General features: G+C 44.5%; 1 protein-coding gene across 1 annotated transcript in view; it reads right to left on the bottom strand.

Moving 5' to 3' along the window:
* Window positions 1–10,384: 10,384 nt before the first annotated feature.
* Window positions 10,385–20,792, bottom strand: part of MMP14 (matrix metallopeptidase 14) — a 34,497-nt gene continuing 24,089 nt past the window's right edge. Inside the window, exons 2-10 of the mRNA XM_073575427.1 lie at window positions 17,979–18,127; window positions 17,094–17,216; window positions 16,709–17,016; window positions 16,391–16,558; window positions 15,980–16,131; window positions 15,718–15,856; window positions 15,383–15,533; window positions 15,192–15,307; window positions 10,385–12,615 (exon numbers count right to left, since the gene is read on the bottom strand). Of these exons, the coding sequence (XP_073431528.1) occupies window positions 12,296–12,615; window positions 15,192–15,307; window positions 15,383–15,533; window positions 15,718–15,856; window positions 15,980–16,131; window positions 16,391–16,558; window positions 16,709–17,016; window positions 17,094–17,216; window positions 17,979–18,127 (1,626 nt within the window). The 3' untranslated portion in view covers window positions 10,385–12,295. The remainder of the gene's footprint in view (window positions 12,616–15,191; window positions 15,308–15,382; window positions 15,534–15,717; window positions 15,857–15,979; window positions 16,132–16,390; window positions 16,559–16,708; window positions 17,017–17,093; window positions 17,217–17,978; window positions 18,128–20,792) is intronic.

Below are 20,792 nucleotides of genomic sequence, written 5' to 3'. Positions count from 1 at the left end.
TGGCTCCCAGGTGACCACTATGCCATACATTCTTTACAGGAGATATTGGGCTGATTCTGAACTTACCCGTGGCCCAACTGATGAACTGACAGTAGTTGCCAGTAATGGTCAGTCTTTGCCGCAGATTGGATGCAAAGAAATTACTGTTAAAGTGGGTCAGGTAGAACTAAAGCATCAAGGTCTGATAGTTGTTGATATTGATCGACGTGAATGTAATCCCATGATAACTCTTGGTACAAATGTAATTGAAAACTGTCTTTCCGAGGTTATTGTCTTGTTGCAACAGGTGGCTGAGACTGCTGGTTCCGGTGAACAACGAGTCCTGCAGAAGGAGATCAGAGCCCTGATGCAAAGACAACAGGTAGAACTCTCTGGAGGAGAGATTGGCAGCATCAGAGTGAGTGATGCTTTCCCCATTGCAATACCCCCCCAGATGTGAAATGTTGGTTTGGTGTCGGGCAGCTATAGGTCTTAGAGGGAGAGATTACCAAGCATTGGTAGAACCATTATACTCCGACAGCAGGCCCACTGTCCTGACAGCCAGAGGGGTGGTTGATGTACGAAAAGGGAGAGTACCCGTACGTCTTTTGAATTGTAGGGAGCAAGAGGCCACAATACCTCGGTACGCCACAGTTGCTAAGCTGCTCACTGTTAACTGTTAATAACAACTCATTGCAGGCAGCAGAGCCCTTGGTTTCATCCGATCAGGTGGAGGACAATGGCTCTGTGAAGCAGCCGGAGGAGTGGTGCCAGCAACTGCAGGTGGGGACTGACTCTACACTTTCATACCCGAAAAATGGGGTTTACAGAGTGACACAAGAGTATGAGCGGGTATTCACCCACTAGATTTTGGGAAGGCAAAAGGGGTTCAACATCGTATCGCCATTGGAGACCATCCACCCATAAAGGAGAGGTACAGACCTATACCCCCAACACAATACCAATGTGCTAAGAGTATTTTGAGAGAGATGAAGGAATCTGGGGTTATCAGAGACAGTTGTAGCCCATGGGCAGCTCCAATAGTTTTTGTAAAGAAAAAGGATGGTACCATTAGAATGTGTGTTGATTACAGGAAAATTAACAGCATTACACATAAAGATGCCTACCCATTACCCAGAATTCAGGAATCATTAGCTGCACTTAAAACTGCTTATTACTTTTCCACCTTGGATCTCACCAGTGGGTATTGGCAGGTTCCCATGGCAGAGGCAGACAAGGAGAAAACAGTATTTACCACTCCAATGGGTCTCTGTGAGTTCAATTATATGCCATTTGGGCTCTGCACTGCTCCAGGAACATTTCAACAGCTGATGGAGTGCTGCCTGGGACACATGAGCTTTGAGACGGTCCTGTTGTAGCTGGATGATGTCATTGTTTTCTCCAAAACCTATGAAGATCATCTGGAACACCTGCCTGAAGTGTTTGAAGCTTTGTCCAATTTTGGCCTGAAGGTGAAGCCCTCCAAGTGCCACCTCCTGAAGCCCAAGGTGCAGTACCTCGGTCATGTGGTCAGTGCAGAAGGTGTGGCACCAGATCCTGATAAGGTCACAGTCATCCGGGACTGGCCGAAGCCCAGCAACCTTCATGAAGTACGCCAATTCCTTGGACTGGTAGGCTACTACCGAAGATTCAGCAAAGGCTTTACTGAAATAGCCACCCCTATGCAAAATCTTCTGGTGGGGCAGTCCAAGAAGACCAAACAGAAAAATTCCACCTTTGAATGGACTGAAGAGTTGGAAAGGTCCTTCACCAGATTGAAGATGGCTCTCACAGGAGATGAAGTTCTGGCCTACCCAGATTATGACAAACCCTTTGTGCTGTACACTGATGCCAGCAACGTGGGACTAGGAGCAGTACTGTCGCAGGTACAGAATGGGAAAGAAAGAGTGATCTCCTACGCCAGCAGGAAGCTGCGCCCCACTGAAAGGAACCCTGACAACTACAGTTCTTTCAAGCTGGAGTTCCTTGCCATAGTCTGGGCTGTCACCGAAAGGTTCAAACATTACCTAGCCTCCGCCAAGTTCACTATTTTCACGGACAACAACCCGTTGACGCACTTGGACACTGCAAATCTAGGTGCACTGGAACAGCGATGGATGGCTCGGCTATCTAACTATGAGTTTACCATCAAGTACCAGGCAGGGCACAAGAATGCCAATGCTGATGCGCTGTCCAGAATGCCTAACCTACCAGATGCAGGAGAAGACCCTGAGGCTCTTGAGGAAATAGAATTGCCTCCCTTTCACCGGCCACTTGCGGCCCAACATGCTCAAGGAGTGAGAAACAGACGGTCTGGCTTGAAGGAGGTCACCCTGAATCCATCATGATTGGGCAGAAACGCAAGATAGTGACCCTGCAGTCTGCCTGGTGAAGGAGCTGCTGACACGAGCTGACTCACGTCCAGAGTCGGATGCTCCTGAAGAAAGGAGTTGTGGAAGGAGAGAGGCCGGCTGTTCATTTATGAAGAGAAGCTGTGTCGGACGAGTATCAATGCCCGCACTCATGAGCTGGTTTGGCAGGTGATAGTCCCAAAGAGAGAGGCATCCATGGTCCTAGAAGCATACCACAATGGAGCTGGACACTTCGGATGAAAGAAGTTGGAAGCATTGCTCCGGGAGAGGTTCTACTGGGTTGGTATGAGGAAATCCATTGAGAGGTGGTGCCGGGAGTGTGGACAATGTAACCTGCGCAGAAAGGATCGAGACAGCCAGAGAGCTCCTCTACAGCCAATCATCACCAAACAGCCCCTTGAGTTGGTAGCCCTGGACCATGTGAAGCTGGTTCCAAGCCGGTCAGGCTACATCTATGCTCTTACCATTGTGGACCACTACTCAAGATTCCTGGTAGCTGTGCCTGTCAAAGATCAGACGGCCAGGACGGCAGCCCGAGCATTCCAACAGGACTTCTGTAGACCACATGGGTATTCTGAAAGAGTGCTTACGGATCAAGGTCCAGCTTTCGAGGCAGAAGTGTTCCAAGAATTCTGTGACCTGTATGGTTGTAAGAAGATCAGGACAACACTGTACCACCCACAGACCAATGGCATGTGCGAGAAGATGAACCAGGTAGTAATTGACCTCCTGAAGACTTTGCCCTTGGAGTAGAGGAATCTGTGGCCAGAGAAGTTGCCTGATCTGGTAGACCTCTACAACCATATTCCAGTGAACTCTACCAACTGTACCCCAGCCTATTTAATGAGAGCAAGACCTGGTAAGCTGCCTATTAACTTAGACATAGGAGTCCTGACACCTGAAGTAGCATCACCAGATGCTGATTGGGACACGGAGAGGCAGCAACAGTACAGGAGAGTTCAAGAATGTGTGGAGAAGAGTCTAGCCCAGGCAAGGCAAAAGCAGGAGAAGCTTTACAATCAAAATGCACCTGCCGTCCCTTTGTCGCCGGGAGAACAAGTCTTGAAAAGGAAGAGAAGATTGCACAAATTGGATGATCAATGGGAAGCTGAACCTTATACCATTCTGCCCTCGAACTTTGATAATACTAAAGTATGCCTTGTTAGTAAAGATGGAGGAGAGACCTCTGCAGCGGTATCGAGAGATCATTTGAAGTTATGCCCTGACCAGTTAAAAGAAAGAAAAGAAGAACCAGATAACATCCAACCCATAGTGGAAGAAGAGAAGGTCAGCACAGTGCTTGGAGAATTCCCTGCGAATTGGACTAAAGTAAACAATGCTATAGTGGTGCCCGTGTTGATATTTCCCCAATTGGTAGCACAGGAAGACGTGACTCAAGGAAATCCTGAAGATCAGGAAAATCAGGCAGCAGATGCCACACCAGCAGTGGAGCCAGAGAACCCTCGCCCTTCCAGTGGTGAACCTGTTATGCCCCTGGTGAGTCTAAGAGTTCACAGACAATCTAGGATCCCTGTGCTGTGCAGAACCCCCAGTAGTGTATCCGGTACATTACCCACTACACCAGTCTTACGCAGATCTACTCGTATCACCCAAGGCATACAGTACTACCAGTTAGATTCCGCATATAAAGTAATATGACTGTTGAAATGTAAATATGTAATTGTTTTTCAAGTTTTGTGCCTACAGGTAACCTGTAAGAGTTTCCTTTAAATTTGCCAGTTTGTTTTATGGACATTGTACCACAGGACTTGTGTGGTCAAAAACTTTCCTTGTAAATATTTCACCATTTGCCCAGGAATGGACCATGGACATTGATGCTTGGACTTATCATCATAGGACCATTTTTCAAGCTCTTGGTTTTTGTAACTTTTTCATTTTTAACTCTTGTACAATTATTATTGTTTAATTGTTTACATGTTTCATGTTTTTGTTCAGCCCAGGAGTGCTGACTTGCACTAGGGGGGAGTGTGGCGCCCCCAGGGGTATGGTCGCCACAGTGGCTTTGCCTTCTTCCAGGGGAGGGTAATGCCAGGCTTGGAGGCAATGATGGGTCTCTCTCGCAGTCAATCCATACATGCAACACAGTTCCACTCCAGGCCAGCAGGGGGAGCTCTGAACCAGATTTAAGGGGAGGAGTGCTCTCTGAGGGCCAGGAGGAAGGAGTAGTCAGTGAGTCTGCGGAGGGTGAAGTGTGCAGACGTGGAGAGAGAAGCTGGAGGTTGAGCTAGGAAAGGAGAGCTCCCTCACAGTGAGCACATGAACTGGAGCCTGGTGTCCACGGTTGTACGGATACTAACGGTCCTACAACAGATACCAGAGGAGTAGGAGGCTGTACATGCCCTACTCCCATCTAAGACTTGAGGGCACAACAGCAGCTTGGATAGAGAGCCGGGACTCAGAAGAAAGGAGCCCCTGAGATAGGCTACAGCTGTCTGCCGTGCAAGTAAGGTTCTTGAGAACATCTGACAGGAGGAACTTCAGTGTAATTCAGTACTAGGAGTACTTCATTCAACCAAGCGCTAGGAAGGAGACTGCACAGCCCATCTGCTGAGAGAGAATCCCTGAATTGCTTCCAGGCTAGCCTGCTCCATTACCCTCTGAATCAGAATCAGGACCCTGGACTGCAGTTATCAAGTAAAGGTACAGAAATAGCACCCCGCTGTGTCTTGTCTGCATCCTACCCTTACGGCACTGCTACATCCCCGTGCTAACCACCTCTACACTGCCCTGGGACTATAGCTTCACCTGTGGGGAGCTTTTACATCCTTGCTGCACCCTACCATCTGTCCCAGCGGATCTGCATGCAACGTCGGCCTAACACCTCCCTTGCCGAGCACCACAGGTGGCGTCACAAACTATTCCGTTCCATTAGCTACATTCCCCCATTACTTGGGCGCCCAGGGCCACGGACCGGGTCACCGCTGCTGTGACAAATTCCCCTGACACCGGCCCGGTACCGAGTACCCCATAGCCCTGGGAGGGCGACCCATATAATCTAACTAATTTTTCTTATCTTTCAGGTTACATCGGGGGCTTATCTGCAGCATTACAGAATGCTGTAGATAAGCCCCTGATGGCTGTGGCCGCATCTTATAGGCCAAAAATGGGGTGACAGATTCCCTTTAAGAAGAGGTTTAGGTGGAGATACAAGGACTGTGCTCACTGCTGGCTTGCAGCCCAGCACAAGGAATGATGGGGAATGATGGGAAATGTAGTCAGAAGGGAGCGGGGAAATGTGAATAGGAAGTGATGACTGTAACAGCAAAGCTAATGCCAGGAGGGGATAGGAAGTGAAGCAGAAAGGTGTAAAACAACATGGAACTTGCAGAAAAAGTATATAGGGATCTTTAGGAGCTTCATCCTTAGGGTATGTGCACACGTTGCGAATTCTGCTGCTGATCCGCAGTGGATTTGGCCCTGCAGATCCGCAGCAGATTCCGCTGTGGTGTACAGTACCTTTAAAGTCTATGTAAAATTAAAAACGCTGTGCACATGCTGCGGCTTTTTCCACGTGGATTTGCTGCGGTTTTGAAACCGCAGCATGTCAGTTCTTTTGTGTGGATCTGCAGCCTTTTCACACCTGTTCCAGTATAGGAATCCACAGGTGTCAAAACGCAGGGGAAATTCGTACAAAAACTGCAGGAAATCTGCACTGAATCCTCAGGTAAAACGCAGGTAATTTTACCTGCGGATTTAGCCAAATCGACGCGGAAAAATCTGCAGGGTGATCCGCAACGTGTGCACACAGCCTTAGACATTTATGACAAAACCAGTAGCTGAGTTAAGATAGTGGATAACTTCTTTAAGTGATCTTGGTTATGGTACTATCTACTCTCTACTGAGCAGGATGTAATTATTGGCAGACAAAATGGTGCTCAATACCAGAAATATTCCATAATCAATATCACAATACAGATAGTTTACTACATGTTAAAAAATGTCCATTCATGTAATTTATTTTTTCTCACAGAAAAGTGAAGAATTAGACTAAGGGTACGTGCACACGCTGCGGATTCTGCTGGCCCTGCAGATCTGCAGCAGTTACGCGTACATTGTACAGTACAATGTTAGCCAATGGGATTTCAAATCTGCAGTGCACATGCTGCTGATTTTTCCGTGCGGATTTGCTGCGGTTTTAAATCTGCAGCATGTCAATTCTTTCTGCAGATTCCGCAGCGGTTTGACACCTTTTCCATTGTCCAGGTGTCAATCCGCAGGGTAAAACCACTGGCAAATCCACAGGAAAACCGCAGGTCACTTTACCTGCGGTTTTACCTGCAAATCCGCGCGTAAAAATCCGCAGGTGAATCCACAGCGTGTGCACTCACACTAAGGCTGGAGTCACACCAGCGTCTGGCATCTGATGCGATATTCTAATGACCCTCGGCTCCTGCTCTGCTGCGCGCGTGATCCGAGTGTCAGTACACTGTACTCCGAGCCTCTTGCACAGAGTGGATCAGAGTGCAGGCGGAGAAAGTAATTTCCCCATCTCCTCCTTTACCAGGGTCAGCGTATATTGCACAGCACTTAGATGATATCCGAGTGACGTGCATGGTGTCACTCACACCCATAGACTTATATGGGTGCAAGTGAGCCAAGTCTCGGTGCCAATCGCAGCATGCTGTGATTGTTCTCTCATACTGATTCAGCATGAGAAAATGATCGCAGATGTGAGCTGCCTCATAGTATAACGCTGGGTCAAGTGCTATGCAATGTTTTATCGCGTGGCACTCGGCCATATTGTACGGTAGTGTGACTCCGGCCTAATGCTAGGATAGTAGTACTGCTGAAAGCTCTACAATTATGAGTCTGTAAGGTACAGTATATCATGGATGTCATTGAAATCTCTGAAGTCTCCCAATGTGTGACCTTTAAAGGTAACCTGTCACCTGTAGAAACACTATTTACCTGAAATATAGTGGTGATCTACAGGGTCATAGTGTTTAAATTATGTCTGACTGACCCTCTTACTGGAGAAGCGGCTACATATTGCAGTTATATCCTCTATACAGTGAGTGCAGCTGTAATCACTCCCCAGCACATTGACACATGCTGCAGAGCAGTTTGTCAATCAGTGTGTCATGAAGTGATTACAGCTGTACTCACTGTGTAGTGAGTAGTGACTGTTACAGCTCCCAGTACTGCCACCATGGAGCGGCTGCAGGGAAAATAACATTTAATTTTCTTCCTGAAGCCGCTGCTTCAGTAAAGGTACTGTCACACTTAGCGATGTACCAGCGATCCCGACCAGCGATATGACGCGGTCAGGATCGCTGGTGCATCGCTAAGTGGTCGCTAGTGAGCTGCCACACAGGCAGATCTCACCAGCGACATCGCTGGGGATGGGGGTCGCTACTTACCTGTCACACTAGGCGATCCTGACGTCCTCCCGCCCGGCTCCACGCTCGTCTCTCCACAGGAAGCGCCGCAGGAAGCTGACGACGAGAAACAGTCCTGGACGTTCTCGCGTGATCAGCGATAACCAGCGGGGGAGCGGGTCGTAGGTAAGTATCAGACACAGAGATATCGCTAGCAATATCGCTATAACGTCACTAGTTATAGCGATATTGCTAGCGATATCTCTTAGTGTGACAGGCCCTTAAAACAGCCAGACTTAATTCAAATGCTATTTACCTGCAGATTCCCATGATATCTGCAGATAAAGAGCATTTCTGGAGGGGACAGGGTCCTTTTAAGAATATTGAAAATAAATGTGTATACTGTATCATAATTTACTAGTTAAATAGTTACACTACCGCAATGATCACTGCTGCATAGCCTGAGCAGGTAACTATACTGTGAAGCAACAATCTGCTCCCCGGTCCTGTCATGGCAGAATTCTTTCTTGAGTGATCTCTGAACACAGTTTGTGGTGGTACTACTACTATGTATGATTTACTTTATGTATCAATGTATGAAAACTCAGATTCGTAGTGGCAGAACCTGCTATCAAGGTTTACCAACCACCTAGACAGTCTGTAAAAGTAGGGCACTTTTTTGCCCTGTCGATGAAAGAACTGGATGCATCTATGATTTTTTTTTTTTTAAACTTGTACAGATTATTTTGACTTACCGTATATTATAATCAATTTACAGTTCACAGTGAATGCAGCTAATGCCATCATGTTGTAGATTTTTATGATTTATTATGGTTTTCAAATGTGCTGCTATCACACTTACAGGCAGACATAAATAATAGATAGTATACATCTATTAAAAGGATGATGCCGACTGCATGATGTCGGAAGTGAGCACTCCATTGGTTGACAATACCCAATTATGCTCTATATACAGTGCTAAGTTTAGTTCTGACTAAAAGACCAAACTACATCTGAGGTTATGTGATCCAATTTATCATACAACCAAAATAAATTTTTGTGCTATAAGATGATTGACAGCAAAGGGAAGATGACAACTTTTTTGGGATAGTTTTATCCATATTTTTTTAATTAGTCATGGATCCCAATCCAGTTTGCTTTAAAGCGAACCTGTCACAAAGTTTGACCGATACAAGATGCGGCCACTGCCTTTCTGGGCTGATGTACACCATTCTATATTTCTGTAAATAAGCCGTCGATCCAACCTGCGAGAGAAGAAAAATAATTTTTATTATTATACTCACCTGTGAGGCACTCCAGTCCGAGGGGTGTTGCTGGTCCAGGTCCGGCGCCTCCCATCTTCTTGTGATGCTGTCCTCCTGCTTGCTTCATGTGGATGACTCCTCTCTGCGTCATCCACATGTCATCCACACAGGCTCCCCGGCATCGCGCTCCTGTGCAGGCCCTGTTGAGGGCACAGCAAAGTACTGAAGTGCTCAGGCGCCGAGATAGGTCAGAGAGGCCGGCTTCATATTTGTGTGGCAAGCTGACGTTTTTATTGATACTATTTGGGGTACATATGACATTTTCATCATTCTTTATTGTAACTTTTAGGTAGGTGCTGTGATGAAACAAACACAAGTCAGAAGTTTTAATTTTTTTCTCTCCTTGCAATGTACATTAAACTTTACAGGTTAATTCATTTTAGATTTTGATAGATCAGACTTCAATGAATGTGGCAATACCAAATATGTTTACTTTTTAATTTACTTTTATCAATAATTGGGAAGGGGAGGGTGATGATTTGAATTTTTATACTTTTTTACATTTTAAAAATCTTTTTTTAAATTTTGTGTTCAGCCATGTTAACACTCAATCATTTGATCACTCTTTCTATATACTACTGTACTTTTGTATTGCAGTGAATGGTTAAAATGACATTCTCCTATGAAGCTCGGCCACAGGCTAAGCTTCCCAGGAGGATTAAGATGGCAGCAATGGGGGGCCTTCAGGAAAAAAATCATTGTCTAAACTATTTTTCAAAAAATATGTGCTACACAAAAACCTGATTTAAACAACAGATCATTTTCTGATGATTGCTTCCCTTTAAAAGATTGTTTGATTCAAACATCGCAGAGGCTGCTGTAAGTACAAGACTTTATCATGTACCGAGTTAATAAACTACACAGAGGAGTAATTTTGTATGTACATACTGAGATGTGGCCCTCATATTGGCCATTTCAATTCTAGTAGATGATTAGGAGTCTATTTTTTACATACAAGAGATATTGCCATTTTTCTATTGAGTTTTAGTGGACAATTTCAGAAGTAACAATAGAAGTTTCATCACTACTGATTGAAAGGTGACAATCGACTTCTTAGAAACCGAAGACAAATAGTAATTTCTTGACATCAGGCAATAAAAAATTGGCTGTTTTACCATCATTTGCTAAGAATAGAATTTAGAAGTGACCACAAATACTTCTGCACCTCCGATTATCTCTGTTACGACTAAACTGCCTTCTAGTCAGTACAAAGGCTGGAATAGTGTAAAAGATCATTCCTTGTGTGCAGAGACTGGGGATGGTGCAGAGAAAATGTGTCACTGTAAATATGTCACTATATAGCATCACTGCTTGCTTGAAATCGTAGGAAACCTACAAAATCAATAGACAGAAAAATGAATACAGGTAGTCACTTTTTTTGTATTTTTATATTTCTAGTGTTACAAAACCACTGGTTCATAACAATTAGGTTTAGGTAATTTTATAAAAGATGGTAAAAAAACAAACAAACATAAAAAACACAAACTTTGTCCACATGAAAGAAGCTTTAATTTGACCGATAAGGTGGGTCCCCAATCCCCTCCATAAAGTAGGGTAAACCATAAAGTGATACGCATTTCAGCACCATATAGGGCAGTAATTGAGGTTACTCAATGATATAAGGCACTTGGAGTTAGGTTAGAAAGAGCATGCGCTTCTCTCCAACCCCCAAATACTGTGCAAGCCCTGACCCCCATTGTCTATGTTTGAGAGGAGGAGGAGGAGGGGGTGAGGGAGTCGCAAACTCATTGCAGGAGGGATGAGTGGAGCATAATCTAGACCGGATCTATATTGCTCCACTAACCCCTCCGGCGGTGGACAAGTGGGAAATGCAAAGCGGCCTGACCTGCAGGAGCTGCCTCATTATCAAATAATAATTATAATAATAATAATCAAAATATAAAGATACAGAGAAAGACAGGAAACAAGCAAATGTGACCCCCTCCCCAACCCCCTGATCGTACCTTGTGATCTGCCCTTCTTTACCTGACACAGCCAGAACCCTCCCCATTGCAGAGCTGTGATTAACCCCTTCCCTGCCTACGACACTTGCAGAGCAATGATTTTCTCCCTTCCCAGCTACAGGTGTCTTAAGGACCATGATTTACTCCAACACAGTCAGAGACACAGAAGCAGGCATTAACCCCCATCTTGGATGGAGACATGGGAGACAGGCGAAAGTCCGTCTCTGCCAGATACCTGCAAAGGCATTTCAGAGCAGTGATTACCCCTTCCATCACAGAAAACCAGCAAAGCAATGTCTGCCAGGTCCTGTAAAACAGTAACTAATACCTGGTACAAAATACCAGCAGATAACCCTGAGAGTTAAACATTCCCGTATAATATTCAACAGGATACAGGGGGTGGTGGCGGGCAGAGAAGGCCTTCTATAAAAGCAATGGATGGGGAGATACAGGGCACTTTCAGGGCAGTTTGGGAGCTTACTGATACTGACCATACACTTGTCCCTTCCTTTCTCTTCAGAGATTCCTGCTCTGCACAACTTGCTAAATTCTTCCCACTTTCTCTAGGTCACATATCATAGACAGTACTTTATATTCAACAAGGCTAAAAATCTATGTCCTCATCACACAAAGTTAGGTTTATTGCAATACTTTGGTCCCAAGTGATACTATTAGTTTATCATGATTAAAGTCTGTTAAGAGGAAATCTATAGGTCACAACACAGCTGTGACGACATGTTCCAACTGAAGAAGATAGTCTAATGTCCATCATTTAGATATTCATAAGTCTAATTGTGCTATGGACTTTATGACACCGAAGCCACAATCTCTTGGCATGTAGACATAATCTCACATGGTCAGACAGGTGGCTCTCCCCCACTCACATTGTAGATTCCTGTACCCATCCAAAAACCTATGTATCTATAAATGGGTGGTAGTGGGATCTGAAAGGGTAAAAAAAAAGACAATCTGTCAGAAACATATATTTATGTGCGTTTTCTGACCTTTGGAGGGCGTCCATCTCTGCTCTGAATTTTGCAAGTGGTGGCTGTACCAACAGCACTGCCTGACCAATAGCCGAAAAAACTATAATTTATGTACCCCTGCAGTAACCGTTATGGAAGACATAGCTCCAATTTGGCAGTGAAGGGGTTAAACATAGCAATGTCCACCAAATAAAAGTGGCATAGTTGGTGTAAATGGATTCTCTCGCTTCCCAGGAGACAGATAGTCCTCCCCATGATATCTGTGTGTGAGGAGCGTGTGGGAGGGCAGGAGAGATTGTCAAGGGGGGTAGGGTCCAGATCCATGAGGTCTCACACTTTGTCCAGCAAGGAGCGCTGCCAATATAGAAGCCTTTTTGGGGTACCATACTGTCTGAAGATCAAGACAGCCAGTCCAAGGAACAAGACACATAGCAGGAGGAGGACAGGAACTACAACAGCTGCAGTGCTCACTCCTCCATTAACTTCATCAACTTCAATGATCACCACTTCCTTATCAGTATCATCGGGTTGGTGGACAACTCTGCAGCCCATGAAGTCCTGTAGGATAGACTTCGGGTATCCTGATTCTGTCTTTAACTGCTTGTTATTAAACTTCCAATACTTATTACCCTTATAGAAGTAAGTAAATTCTGAAAAACAGAAGAAAGTAAAATGTTTAAAACGATGAAATACTCCAAATGTTATTTTCACCACACAAAAATCAATATTATATAGATGGCAAAGACATGGATAAAGCCCCCGTCACACACAGCGATCTCACCAGCAAGATCGCTGTGTGTGACACTTATCAGCGACCGGCCCCCCTGCCGGGTATCGCTGATCATGCTCGAATGGCCTGGACATTTTTTTGATTGTTGATCTCCCGCTGGCCAGCAGGCATCACTGCATGTGGCAGGCGGGAGACCAGCGAGCTGGAGCTGGTAAACAAGGTAAACATCGGGTTTCTAAGCGCCGCGCGGCGCTTAGAAACCCGATATTTACCTTGGTTACCAGCTCCCTGCACCAGTGTGCTGGTATCTTAACGTTCACTGCAGGTAACTAAGCGACGTGCGTTGCTTGTTACCCGCGTGCCGCTGTCCTGATCGCTGCTGAAATCTGCCTGTTTGGCATCTCACCAGCGATCATGTAGCGACACACCAGCGATCCTGACAAGTTCATATCGTTGCCGGGATCGCTGGTGAGTCGCTATGTGTGATGGGGCCCTTAGGTAGATGCCATATTTACACACACAAGATCCCCAACCTGTAAATGTTCTAGGTGGGGGGAAACCTCTTATATCATTGTGGCGCCCCTGAGGATTCAGTTGCCACAGAGGTACTACACCTCCTCCTGGTGTGGTGCCCCACCGTCCAAGTAAGTTGGAGGCTCCCGACCACGCTCCAACACTTGCATCCCACACAACACGGTAGTTCAGCAAAGCCACATTGCGGCTCCCTGCTTGGAGTGTAGCAGAGCACCTTTGGTGGCTCCCTGCTTGGAGCAAGAAACGTGCTGGGAGGCGGGTGGAGTTAGAATACATAAAAGAGCGGGAAGGTTTAGGATTTCAGTCAGTCAGAAGTCAGTCAGTGAGGAGTGAGGAGAGAAGATCCCTGGGAGAGGGATGGAGGAAGGAGGTGCTGCAGCAGATCTCAGTGACCTGGGTCTGCTGGCACGGGAAAGGAAAGAAGGAGAAAGACATTGAACAGAAACCTGATCTTCCATAAGAAGGAAAGACTAGTACGGAACGTAGGAGAAAAAAGGAACAGAGGACTTGGGTTAGGAGAGAACCCTGCCTAGAAGTTCTAAGCGCAAGGCCTGGGCCCGGTCCCCGAGGTTGTATGGACACAACACTGCAGTTGTATGGACTGCAGCAGACAACGGAGGAGTAGTGGGCTGTAAATGCACTACTCCCATCTCAGACTTGGGGGCACAACAGCAACATTGATAGTGAGCCGGGACTCAGGAACAAGGAGTCCCCGAAGCAGGCTACAGCTGTCTGCCGTACAGGGAAAGTTCTTGGAAACATCTGTTAGGAGGAACTCCAGTGTAACTCAGTACTAGGAGTACTTCACTTAAAGGCGCTATAGAGGAGACGTTCAGAAAGGCACATGTTGGCGGAGTGTTGGAAGGGAGCATTCCATCTGGCCTGGAGGTTGACTGGGTCCCTGACCCGGAGGACACAGCACGGAGGCAGACACCGGTGTGTACTACAGACTGTGAGTAAAGCTTTGGAACTACAAGCCCTGGTGTCCTCCATTTATTCCTGCGCCAACACACCCTGTACCACTACCTCTGGGTACCAGCTTCTACACCGCCTGTGCCTCTCCTCTACCCCTACATCTACACTGCCCTGGGACTACAGCTCCACCTGTGGGGAGCTTCACCATCTTGGCTGCAACACACCACCAGTCCCAGAGGATCTGCATGCAGCGTCGGCTTAACATCTCACTTGCCGAACACCACAGGTGGCGTCACGAACTATTCATTCAATCAATTACATTCCACCATTTCAATTTCCACATTACTTGGGCGCCCAGGGCCACGGACCGGGTCACCGCCACTGTGACACATCCCGCTGACACCGGCCCGGTACCGAGTACCCCACAGCCCTGGGAGGGCGACCCATCATCACAACAGGTTGTTGTCCACAAAGAACCCGTGAGATTGCAATACTTATAATACAGTTGGTACATTAAATCTATTGTGAAATTCCAGGAAGAAATATACATCAGTTCAAGGCCATCTGTCATTGTTTTATGAGTTAAAATCAGCATAATCATAAGAATGCTTTACGACTTTTCTGTCCATACACTAGAAGAGGATCTATTGTGCATGGGGCCATCCCAACTACCTCCTGATGACAAGAAAGAGCGGTCTGTTGATATCCATATAGTAAAAAAGTAGCAACAACATTCATAACTGAAAAAAAATCAGTTTTTTTTACTTCATTACAACTACAGTGGGACTGCAACGCTCCAACCCCAATAAACAGACAGGTCTTTGTCAAGCCATAATAGTAGACATGCACAACTCATAGAGTTAAACCTCCCACCACCAATGGCAGACATACATTAACCAGCCCACCAGCCTGATGTTTAGTTCCCTTAGAGATAAGTGCTGCCAGAGGAGTCATGAAGCAGTTTGACTTTTTCTCTCTCTCGAAAAATCCAAACCCTCTTTGCCAATACAAACATTTTTGTTGTTATAATTCTAATATTTCCCATACCTCCATGTTTTCCGTTGAATGCTGCTCTAACAGAGTCCGGGATTCCTTCCCACACTTTGATTGGTTTTGGATAATCCGCATCTACTTCTCTCCTGTCCTCATTGAATCTGTAATACCTGAATTAAAAGAAAGTGTGTGAATAAGGGGAATATTTTTAATGATTTAGGTGATTTATGTACATAATCATTTACTTGTTTCCTCTGAAGAAGTAGGTCATTCCGTTATTCATCCAGTTGAGTGCAGCATCAATTCTGTCACTTGGTAGTCCTCTACCCATCTCCTTCAATGACTTGGGATATCCAGGCTCAAGCATGGCTTCATTAAAAACCCAATACTTATCCCCTAAATATACACAGATATAGGCAAGAGTTTAAAATCATGCCTAAATATATTAAATGATCTACATTTGACAGCTAAAACTTTAAAAAAATAAATATAAATATATATATATATATATATATATATATATATATATACTTTCCATTTTTAATGCATACAAGAATAAAGTTGGCCTTTCAATAATTACCCTTGAAAAAGACAAATCTTTCATCTTTTCTTTCATATGCTGAGTTGATAGAACTTGGAAGTCCACGCCAGAATTGTCCAATCGGCAGTGGGTAGCCATCCATTACTCGATTATTTTGTAAGCGCCAGAACCAGCGTTCCTACAATGATATAACTTAGTAAGCAAGAAGAAAGGGCCCCTTGATTGAAGAATTAAACAGAGATTGGTAGACTACTTGAAGATTTTACATCCATGAAAATAAATACAAATAATACTAACTGACCTTAAAAACAAACATTTCTCCCCTCAACACAGCTATAGTGTCAAAATTGCCTTGACAAATATCGGGTCCATAAGGTACATTGGGATCATCAGGAATATTCAGTCTAGGTGTCGTTGTGGGACGAGGTGCACGTGTTGGTGGTCGTCCGTGGCCTAATAAAATGTTTAAAAATGTAGAAACATTGAAAAAAATTATATTACGAGAAGGGTCTCTTAGCCATGAGGTTATTCTTTTATGATATTCAGCTTAATATTGTATTAAAATTATAACATGAAATGTAAAAACATTCCTCCTCATTAATGTACGTAACACCTCAACTTTTTCTAAAGGACATATTTTTAATATTTTACATTTAGCATATGCCTTTATTGTCATCAAACAAGCTTTCATGCTTGTCCACCAGACTCTTACCACTTCCATAGATCTCCTGGATACCCCTTCGATCATCATCTGGTAGCTGAAAGTTCTGAGTGTCCATCCATTGATAAAATGGAGCCATAATGGCTGATGGATCAGCAGAATGTTCTAGACCCAATGCATGGCCTAGTTCATGGACAGCCACAAGAAACAAGTCATTCCCTATTATAAAAAAGAACACAAGAATTACTCACAAATAGATTTTAATTATTCTTGCTGATGTATATAGTCTAATTTCTTCACAGCCCAAGTGTCCTTAGATTAAGTGTACACATCCAAAGATGCCACTATAATTGTTGGTCTTTCTCTTACCATCTAGATCATCATTCCTGGATGTCCACGGTTCCGCAGAATCAAAGTGTGTATCTCCGCCAATGCCTTGCCCAGGAAAGTATGCATGTGCCAAAAAGCCACCTTCTCCATCAAAAGGTGTGCTATCCCCATGGAATCCCTCAGCAAAGAAAAGCATTATGTCAGCATGCTTGGCATGACCATCCTGTATATCCACATATCGGACCTCACGGAAACGCAGTGGGGTTACGCTCTGCCATACTGCAAAAGCTCTTCGGATAGCCTCATATGTCTCATATTCACCCACTTTTGGAGTATAGTTTTGGATGCTAGGAGTAAAGAGTTGAACACTGTTAAAAACCAGGACAGCACCCACAGCAATTGTACAGTAATTTTTGGCACATACCAGAAAGTGATGTCCCGATGCGGCCATTTCAGACCCTGAATAGCGTATCTTTTTCTCCTTACATTCGCTTTAATTTCAGCACCAAATTTATCCGGCACACCACAACGTGGCTTCTTCATTGCCCTGAAAATCAAATTCTGATTAGTCAATTATTGCTGTGAGAACATGCGAAAGCTACATTGAGGTATTTGTATATTTGGGGCAGTAACAGGTAAGAATGGATGCCACAAGCTAACATGAGTGACAAGAGACTTCAATAGACAGTAAGTCTATGATTTTTCCTGCTGAAAAATGGACAGTTTTTGTATTCTGTGATATCATCATCACAATCCTGGTTCATTCCTTTCTTTTCTTCTCTGTGTCTATCTGACTTCCTTTTTGAGTTCTTCTTCCTTTCACTAGCTTTCTTCTCCTATAGATATGGCATAACTCTTAATTGTGGAAATACCACTTTAATTCTGCAACAGAGAGCATTGCCTAACTTATAAGTCTCCTTATGCCAGCTTGGTGCAAAAACTCACTAGATCTCAATCAAACCCTTCTCACTCGGTCAACCAGTACCCATTACTACACTGATGAGGAGCAAGAACCCCAAATCAGTTGTCTGTGTATGGCTGTCTTTTCCTTTTACAGAAGACTTTGGATTAGCTGAAACTCCTAAGTCATGAGACAAGATTTATTTAAGGGTCTTATAAAGCAGCTACCTTCAATGGGTAGCATTAGAAAGCTAGTTTTCATTCCCCTCACCTGTAGAGATAGTTTGCATATATTTTCCCAGGATGCTTTAACTGGCCTATAAGTCTCAGTACACCAGCCCAGTACACTACTAGGAGAAATAGTACCCCCTAAAGCTTTAAAATACCCAAGCACTGTCAGTTCCAATACCTTTCTGTGTCACTGTCCAACTTGCCAGTCACAGTCAACCCATAGAACCTTTGCATAGCAGCAATTGCTTCATTCATAGACTGTGGAGAGCGTAATGTGTGAGTGCGAAGGTCTCCTGGAGGCAAATAACCATATTGTTGTAGCCAGCCCTAAAGACAGAGATGAAAGTAAAGCAGGTTAGAAAAATATGTCACATTATAAGATACATTATAATGGTTTGCCTCAGCACTTTTATAACCATTTTTCTGTTCCATTAAATAAACAGAAAAAAAAATAATGATGTAGATTCTGTCATAGGATGGACAACATTAGCTCCTGGTGGGCTATGATGATAATTGACTATAATGTGGTCATTAGTGTCCGTCATTTCCAGGTTTTTTGACGTAATCCGCAACAGAGTCTCCTACCAGAATCTCTAAGGTGTAGACCTAGCTTAACAACTGCAAAGGTTAACAAGAAAAAAAATAATATCATATAGGAAAATAAACTGTCATTATAAACTAATTAGAGATAAGCAAATGTTTTCAATAGAAAAATATATATATTCTAAATTGTAGAATATTTGGATTTCAACATCAAAATGACCTGCTTCATAATTTTGTTTAACAATAGTGGTGAGGAAGACGGCTACGAATGCCACAAATGGAAATATCTCTTTCCACAGGCAAAACCCAAGTAAAAGAAGGTGGCTTTAGCATCCAGTAATCATCAACTTGCTTTATTTTGACATCAGAAATACAGAAACAGCGGCAACATTTCATCCCCAGAATACATATGAGTTTTTGTCAAGCGACCCAGATCTATACTAGGGATCGAAAAATTGCTACTGTGTCTGTATTTGTGATACCAAAATAAAGTAAGTTGATGATTATTGGATGCTGAAACCACCTTCATGAATTTGTTTAGTCACATTTAAGTTTGTTTCCTCTAGTGGTGTTTAATAGCACTGGAAAACATAAAAGGGATATCCGGAACTTAAAGGAAAGAAAAAATTTGCCTAAGCGCTAACAGTCAAGTAGTTGCTACCTACCTGCCTGTGGTGCCTGTGGTGCCCGACGCTGTTCTCTCCCGACACAGAGCAGTCACAGACTTCCACAGATGTCACGTCAACAGAACAGCAGTTTGTTTTCCTGTTGATTTCCTGTTGACAGGGAGGGACTACTGGTGTCCTTCTGATTGACAGACGGCTCCACGTTGCCTAATTGGGGGAAGCCGGCTGTCGATCAGCATGACACCAGTAGTCCCGCCCTGTCAACAGGAAGAGAAGCCACTGCTCTGATGACAGAGAACAGCTGAATCTCTGGAAGGAGTGGTCTATGACCGGGACCTGGTACAACAGACAGGTAGTTGCCTCTGTTAGCTACTACTTGACTTATTTTTTAAAGTCCTAAACTGTCTGCTGCAAAATATGTTTACCAGTATGGTCAGGTTGCCCATTATGGACAATCTCTTTTTGTTAGAAGGGCTCCCCAAAGACATACTGTTGAGAGGGTGTACAAGCGATTTGATGTAGTCTGTGCTATGGAACGGAAGCTCACCGGTCCCATGAATGAAGTGGGCTGTGGATCTTGCATAAACAAGGTGGGTCATTTAGAGTAAAATATCTCTTTGTAGGATCTCTTCACTTTTGGTGTAAAATGTGGTTCCATATAGTATGAACTGAATACACAACTTAAGTGTTTTTGCCATTAAAACCTTTAAGGAATATTGACCAGAGTTGGTCCCAGTAATCTAAAATGTGTGGCATATTTAGTCAAAATGCAATAAAAGTCTCTCATGGGAATAATGATTTTAGGTATGGATAGATGAGATGTGCAATGTGTACGTTTACATCATTAACGAGTTTCGCCTTTCTTATCGATCAAGGGGAAAGCATCAGGCATGATAGTTACATGAAGATTTATAACCTTTTGAGTGAGTCATCTTCAACAATATGGTGGGGTCTGGTTGAGACAGAAGTGCACAATACGGCAATACCATAAGAGAAATGAGACAGGATGAGAGTGATAGTAAGGGCCCCGTCACACATAGACCTTGTCAGGATCGCTGGTGTGTCGCTACATGATCGCTGGTGAGCTGCCAAACAGACAGCTTCACCAGCGATCAGCACCAGTGACACACGGGTAGCAAGCAACGCACGTCGCTTAGTTACCCACTGTGCACCTTAGTTACCAGCGCGCTGGCGCAGGGAGCTGGTATCCAAGGTACACATTGGGTTTCTAAGCGGCGCGTGGCACTTAGAAACCCAATGTGTACCTTGCTTACCAGCTCCCTGCACCAGCACGCTGGTAACTAAGGTACACATCGGGTTTCTAAGTTCTGCGCGCCGCTTAGAAACCCTCTGTTTACCTTAGTTACCAGCTCCTGCTCGCTGATTGCTGGTCTCCCGCCTGTCACACGCAGAGATGCGTGCTGGCCAGCGGGAGACCAGCGATCAAAAAAATGTCCTGGCCATTCCAGGACAATCAGCGATACCCAGCGGGGGGGCGGTCGCTGGTAAGTGTCACACACAGCGATCTCGCTGGTGAGATTGCTGTTGCATCACAAAACTTGTGACTCAGCAGCGATCTCGCTAGCGAGATCGCTATGTTTGACGGGGGCTTAATACTCACCTGGGGACTTGTGTGGGGTCTGTGGCTGGAGAAGAAAAATTACCAGATAGCAATTCACTTCAGTGTTGATATCACTAATGGTATAAAATTAAGGTTTTTCACTCAGCCAACGTATTTCGGCGCAGGTTGTAACCTTTTTCAAGGTAAAAAAAAACAAATGACATATTTCAAAATGACACGAGTCTGGAGCCAAAATGAGTTG

This window comes from Dendrobates tinctorius, unplaced genomic scaffold (assembly GCF_039654945.1).
Source record: "Dendrobates tinctorius isolate UK_male_01 unplaced genomic scaffold, ASM3965494v1 ptg000044l, whole genome shotgun sequence".
Taxonomy (NCBI): Eukaryota; Metazoa; Chordata; class Amphibia; order Anura; family Dendrobatidae; genus Dendrobates; species Dendrobates tinctorius.
Note: the sequence above shows the minus strand (reverse complement) of the source record. Positions and strands in the feature narration are given on the sequence as shown.